Source organism: Gavialis gangeticus, unplaced genomic scaffold (genome assembly GCF_001723915.1).
Source record: "Gavialis gangeticus isolate Ggan-Ray unplaced genomic scaffold, GavGan_comp1, whole genome shotgun sequence".
Classification (NCBI taxonomy): domain Eukaryota; kingdom Metazoa; phylum Chordata; order Crocodylia; family Gavialidae; genus Gavialis; species Gavialis gangeticus.
Genome location: NW_017729030.1, coordinates 41,357,173 through 41,364,591, shown reverse-complemented (window position 1 = coordinate 41,364,591; position 7,419 = coordinate 41,357,173). Strand labels below are relative to the sequence as shown.

At 37.8% G+C, this 7,419-nt stretch overlaps 1 protein-coding gene across 1 annotated transcript in view; it reads left to right on the top strand.

The window, feature by feature from the left end:
• The window catches only part of SLC7A11 (solute carrier family 7 member 11), a 95,572-nt gene extending 88,514 nt beyond the window's left edge, over positions 1-7,058 (top strand). Inside the window, exon 12 of the mRNA XM_019522098.1 lies at positions 4,692-7,058. Within this exon, the coding sequence (XP_019377643.1) occupies positions 4,692-4,759 (68 nt within the window). The 3' untranslated portion in view covers positions 4,760-7,058. The remainder of the gene's footprint in view (positions 1-4,691) is intronic.
• Positions 7,059-7,419: the final 361 nt, after the last annotated feature.

Below are 7,419 nucleotides of genomic sequence, written 5' to 3'. Positions count from 1 at the left end.
TTTTGATTTAAAAAAAAAAAAAAAAAAAAGAGACCAGTTTGGTAAAAATCCCTCTCTCCTTCTGCTGCTAAAAATTGTGCTTTGTGAAGAGCAACCACAAAAGAAAGTAAGTTTTTGGAAGTGCAAGCTGAAATAGAAGCAAGATTTCTGGAGAGATTTGAGAAATGGTTGGTGACTGTTAATCAAAATTGTGTGTGTGGGGGGGAACTTGCTTTCCCCACCCAAATTATAAAAATACTATTTAAAAAAAATCCATAAAAATTAGATTTCAACAAAAATTTGGGTTTCCACTAAACTTTACCAGATGAAAAGCAAAGTATTTCCCCATCTCTGCAAAGGCTGTATGCATACAGCCTACTTGTGATAGGGCCAGGTTTCTTCCTGATAACTGAGGCTGAGTATTCCCCTAAATCTGGGGCATTCTCTATGAAGTCAACTGGGTTGTTTGCAGGTTAAGATGCTAGGCAATAGACTGATATCATAATGTAGTCCTTAAAATAAGAAGTTATTTATTGGATCCTATGCCATAATCCTTTCTTCCTTTCTCTATTGCCATTGCTTGTGTCACAGACCTGTTCTAAAAAAGCACTTGTTGAGATGGAGCCAGTTTTATATAACAGGACACTGTGCCAAACAGCAATCAATCAGCACTGCTTTTAATAGCTGATGTCTGTATTAGCTTATCATGTCTTAGGCTTGATATTTAGGAACTAGAAAGCATTTCCTTATTTAACCAGTAGACTTGTGTGCACTGAGTTTTGGAACACAGTTACTTGAATTTTTGTGGCCACAGGATGCCAGTATTGAACTACATTACGCGGGCAAAAGAAAAAATATTCTCTTTAAGGTAGCCTGGATATATCTGAAGCTTTTTCTGTCAGCTGTGTTAGTATAGATGAATCTTCTAGTACTTTGGATAACACAGGATTCTCATGTCAGAAAGCAAGCCAGATGCTGGTCTGACACCTACAGACACAGTGCTGTTTCAGCTGGAAGAGTGACAGACACCACTCAGTGGGTGAAACAGCTTGTTCACGTTGCCTTTATTATTCCCATAATAACAACTGTAGTTCGAGATCACCAGTGCTGACAGCTTAGGGGTGAAGGGGAGGTGGGAGCCCACTCATTAAATAGTTATTTTTTGTTTTAGAATAAATAGTAAGCAATATCCTTGTAGTAAAAGAAATGATATTGGGTGCATCTACACGAGATGCTACTGCACAATGGTTACTGCACATTTATTTAGTACTTGTATTAGCAAGTACTAAATAAATGCGCAGTTACCTGACTTACTGCTCAGTAGTGCTAGCGAATATCTTTTAAGCACTGTCTGTGCTGTGATGTGCTACTGTGCAGTATTATTCAGTGGCTGCACAGTCAGTCTCTTGTGTAGACATACCCACTATGTAGGAGTTGATAGTGCTCCACTCTAAGAGAAAAGAGCATTTTTTTACATGCATGATAGAAGTTAATTTAAGATGTTATTCTGAGATCTAAGGCTGGGGCAAGGGGCAGGGAAAGTGATTCAGACAATTAGCCTGACTTCAGTAACATGCAAGGGCATCAGAAAAAAAATGATGAAAAGAATAAAGTTATGGAGGTAGATAGAAAAGACGAGAAAATGCAACATGGGTTTACCAAAGACAGATCATGCCAGACTAATCCAATAACCCTTTTTTGAAAAGGTAACTGATTTGCTAGATGTGGGAAAAATAGGGTCTAATGTATCTGGAGTCCTGTAAAACGTATGATATGGTGACACATGGGACACGGTACAGTTGGTGATTAGTATGACAGTTGTAAGGTAGAGGCTGGCTAAAGAAAAGATGGTACTGGATTGTGTCACAGGGGAAGTATTAGTTTGGAGGGAGGTTACTAGTGGACTCTCCGGGGGTCTTAGAATAATTTATTGTTAATGTTTTCCTTAATGGCCTTGGCTCACAAAATGGGTGCTCATTAAATGTGTTGCTAACACAGTGTTTGGAGGCATTCTTAATATAGAGGAACATCAGATTGAAGAGGCAGAACTATATGACTGTGAGGACTGGAGTAATAGAAATGGGATAAAATTCATTTGTACAATGTGCAAGGTTATGCACAAGGGGAATGACAAGGCGGAGTTCAGTTATAAGCTGATAGCTTTTTAGTTAGAGACAACAGAGGATGAGAAAGACCAAGATGTAGAAGTTGATGATGGTGGCAAAAAGCTGCCAACCTGATGCAGCCATAGAAAACAGTATATGTGTTTCAGGTGAGTTAGGTATTTACGCCATGTTCAAGAAATATAACTTGAACTGGAAAAGGTGTAGAGTTATTAGGATGATAAGGGCAAAGGAGACCTTGAAAATAATCTAAATAAAGTAAAAGATTTGTTTAGCATCACAAATGCTGAGAGAGAATGTACTACCTTTGTATCCAACAGGGAGTAAACATGAGGGTGGGAGAAGAATCCTTGAACTAAAGGACAATGCTAGCACAAGAACAAATAATGACCATGAACAAAAATATTATGGGAATTAGAAGATGTCTCTTTTCAGAGGAGTGATGCTCTGGAACAGCCTCAATATTGGAGTAGTAGGGGCAAAAATATTAACTGGCATTAAGGTGAAGCTTGATCAGTTTATAAAAGGATTAAATGCGTGGGTGTCTGCAGTAGCAGGTGACTGCACTAGATGACCCAGGAAGTCATTCCAGTCCAAAGTTCCTGAATTCTGTTTACCTAGAAAAATACATTTAGTTGATGTCCCACTGAAACTGTCATGAGTAGTGTACACTATGAGTATACAAGCATTCACTTAGTTTCTTCTGGGGAAACATGCCCTTTCCAGGAGAAAGATCTAGGTGTCCAACTGGAAACTCTCCTTTGCAAGAGAGAATATTTTGCAAGAGGGAATACTTAATACATTCCTTTCCAGTCTGGTCCAGGATGGTGCTGGAGCAGTGGGGCAAAGCCTCCTACCTGCTCTCCAGGCCAGAGCTCCCAGTCTGAGGAGTGGGTGGGGGGCTTTGCCCCTGGACTGGTCTGGGAGGGGAGCAGCAGCTTCTTCCTCAAACTGGGCTTAGGGCTTTACTCTGCTGCTACCTCTGTAACACTCTGAGACTGAGAGCTAAGGGGCTGCTCCCCACCTGGTCTTCAGACTGGAGTGACCCTGGTCCAGGGAAGGCTTAGGTGTTTTCCTCTTCTGCTTCACTCCCCTTGTCTGGTGAGGATGCACAGAGCAGGAGAGAGTGAGGAGCTGCAGGTTGAATGCCTGTATGCTCCCTCTCCCAGAAAGATATCTATTGTTAAAATTTTCTCAGGAATCAGGATATAGATATGCTATTCATATAACAACTCTTACTTTAACAGCCATTTCTAGACATCAGAGGGTGCCATTTGCTCATTCAGGATGTAGCAGTAATATGTGTTCACTTCATCTCTCCTCATTATCTTAATGAAGTTGGGCTTCATAGGAGATTTATGCTGTCACATACATGTTCTGTCACATGCATGTCCAGGAAATCACTGCTTCTGCTATAAGGTTTCCTTTCTCTTCCCAGCCTTTATTCTGTGGTTATAAATATCAGATCAGAGCTCCTGTATAGGCTGTTCATATGCTCAGTGACAGCTTATTTGAACTGAGCCCTGTACTGGAAGTGAAAAACGGGTTTTAAAGTGGATGCAATGATCAATTTTATTGCCAGAGGGCTGTAGGGGGGGTTGTGTACACAAGACCCAATATTTCCAGCCACTGTTAAGAATTAAATACTCTGACTATTTAATGCTTACAGCTTACTTCTTTAATCCAGGCTGCAGATCAAAGCATTTCTTGTGGAAAATCTTCCTACCCTAACCATAATATACATATCCACATGCATATACACACGCACATACACACAGAGGGAAAGTGCAGTATGGAAAGAATCAAGGGTGATTGATTATTTGATTATCCACAGTCTTGTGCCATGGACATACAAAACAGTTATACTGGTATGAAGTGGCAGTGAAGGGGATTTTCTGCATATCAGACTTATCTGTGTAGATATTTTGTGGTTTTTTTGTATTTATTTGGGAGCTGAACTGCAGTAATTTGCAATTAATTATTTTAATAATTTGCTCCTATTTGTGGTATAGTAATGTAATTAAGAGAGCCACAAAAATGGAAGGAACTTGTGCATTGATGGCTCTCATCTTTAACAGCACAAGTTATAAAACAGAATGTGATATTCCTTCTTGGTGTCACATCAGTAGTGAGGAGGTCTTACAAGTCCTTTCCTTTTCCTTTTTTTGCCTTTTTCTTCTTTCTTTTTCCTTGATAAGTGCATTTTAGCACAAAATATAGGTGACATTCACTATTTTGAACTCCTTTGGCCCTATATTTCAACATTAAAACTGGTTGTTTGAACTGAGCAGCTGGGCAGAGAATCACTTTCCCAAAGTATTGTTTAAGTTAAAAATATGGGTGCCCCTCTTCAATAGTCAGAGCGCTTCTGCACTTAAAATTGGAAACAGAGTCATTTTGGATCAGAGTTCAGCAAAATGAGGTTAGAAAAGATAACAAAGGTGGAATGCTTTTAATTAGACGTTATATGACGCTTTGACAGGTACATCTAAATGCTTCCATCAACACACATAATTGTGTGGTTCTACTGAGATGATCTTTCTGATTATTTCCCCACATCTCTAATTTTTTTTCCTTTTATCTTTGCAGACAGGATAACTTTGACATTGCAGATCATCCTGGAAGTTGTCCCAGCAGAAGATGACCAGAAATCATGATCTTTTATCTCTTGAAGAAACATGTGTTTGTCTATTGCCCCATTTAAACTTCAGGTGGGAGTGTGGGGCATGTCTCCACCCTTCCTAAAGTTCAGTGAATGACAGAATCAAACTACAGTTAAAGTAGCCTGAAAATGAAAGTTTCCAGGCCTGGACTTTTCAAATATTCCTAAGCCTTTGTGAAGTTAGTTTGTATGTAAAAAGTAGTTTGTTTTTTGCTACAATAAGAACAGAAAGCACAAGGTTCTTTTGGTTGTTGTACACATTTATTCCCTCTTAGAGATGGGAAATGAGAAGAAAGGATGAAAAAAATCTCATTAATGCTTCTCCTTTTAAATATGTTATTTAAGTAAATCCTTAGTACTTTAAATTGGGGGTTTTACTGCATTGTGAACAGACATTTCGGAAAAGTGTATTTATGTCAGATATATTAGGATGAATACATTGTACACTCTGTTCATGATGAACCTAACCTTTATTAATGAAAATGGTCAAATAGAACTATGTAGCAAAAGGCTTTGGTCAACATTATTCTTTCTCTCACTCCATTTTGTACCCATACCTGCCCTCTCTTCATCTCATGAGTAGTAGCAGTGCAACCAGAGCCATGGTGGTTTCAACTACTTTTGTGTGGTGGCTTGGTAGGACTCATTTGGATTAAGGAGAAGATAGTTCCATTTCTAGAGCTTGTAAAAATACAGAAAATTAGAATAGCTTCTGAGGCTTAATGTTGATTTTCTGTAAGAGAGGCACCAAAGTTTGCCTGGGATAGTAATTCCTTGCAGTTATAATTTCCCAGCAGTCCTGAAGTCATGACTGGTTCTATCAGAATTGCTTTTTATTTGTACAGGAAATATCTCAAGCTTAGGTAAATGCTTTCAAACTGTTAGATGTGCAATTATCATTATCACTCAGGCAAAACTCCCATTAATGTTTCCTATGACAGTTGGTTAGTAGAAGCAAGTGATAGGTACAGTATGGACTGTAGTTTTAGACCAAATGTAATATTTGTAGGTGAAAGGCAGACTACAGAAGGTTCAAGTTTCTGATGTGGATACAAAGATAAAATATGGGTAGTTTATTAAAATATATTGCAATGTTTTTTGGAATATCTAAGGCCTAAAATCAGGTGTTTCTACAAAACTTTTTTCCTAGTTTCCATCTCCAGTGAAACTGAAATTTGAAGGAATAAACAAAAATGTGGGGAAGAGAATGAACAACACAGCCTGTTTTGATGTTGAAAAAGTTTTACCTTCAGTTTATGGTTTGGATTAAGCTATGGCTGAGTTGTGACATAGTTTTGTCCTCTCCTATTAATAATACTTTGGTAATTGACACTGAAATATTTCAAGTGCCAAAAGAGTGGTTCTGTATTTTAAGATTGTTCCAATCTTAGGGTAAGGGTAAGTTTTTACTCTTATTATGTTAAATATGTATTGCTTAAATATTTAATACACTACCTGGAAAATTATTGCCTATTCAGAAGATCACACTACTTTAAAACCTTTGTTACAAATGAATAAAAATTGAAGGATGTCCTACCACTGTGCAAACCACTATAAGGAATACTGTCAACCTGACACAAATTCAATTTTAAAAACAGCATAGGCCAGATCCTATTCTATTTATTAGGCACCTGTGTTGGCTTAGGCATCTCAATGTCATTCTGTTCTACCCTGCTTGAATCTAAAAAGCAGTTAGTGCCAATCATAGATGGATCCTCCTGATTGCTGCTTTTTTGATTTAGTCTTAAAACTAAGCTGACGGCATTCTACAAAAGTAGGCATGTTACGGTATTTTTTTCAGGAACTTGACTATCATGAAATATGTGTACACTCATTAACTTAAGGACACTTAGGTAGAATAAGATTTGGCCCAATGATTTTAAAATTCCTTCACAACCTGCGTATCTTTGAGTTCTCCTGCCTGTTCGTGGGTTTACATTCGTTTGCTGTTTGTAATTATCTTCCTCTCATGTTTCTATGCAAAAGACCCACCAAAATATGAAGTAATGTAACGCTGTTAAAAAGTTAAAATTTATAAGGGTTACAAAGTTTCTTTTAGTAATCACTTTTCACTGGCATCAATTTCACAGAAGCAGTTACTTTGTCCTAAGAGAAATCCTATGATTCATTAATTGTGCAATTGTATATTTTAGGAGCAGGAAAATAATTTGCAAAATAACTTAATGTGATTTTAAAAATGTACTGGGGGGCTTATGATTTTAATTAATGATTCAATTTAATGAATTTATACAATGTTGATGGAAGAAATATTTAAATGGGATTTTCACTGACTTGTAATACAGCCAAACTAGGGACATTTATTAGGCTCTGAAGTATGAAGTCTGATGCAAAAGAGCGCAGGCATTGGGTCCTGTAAAATGCAATGCTGCTGTTGATCTTTTCTGAAGTGCCATCTTCAGCTACTTAAGTCACAGTCCCCTAAAACATTATATTTAGGGCAAGACAATGGGACTACTGTTGTGTGTAAGGATTTCCAGGTTCAGGACGTCAAACTTTTAAATTCTTTTTTGACCCTCATATCCCTTTTTTGACTATCTCTAATTGGGAAGTATTGCTTCATCCTCTCTGAATGTGTTGGTCTTTTCAGAGCTGGTCCTTGTACAGGCAGACCTCCTGCTGAAGTAATGGGAATAA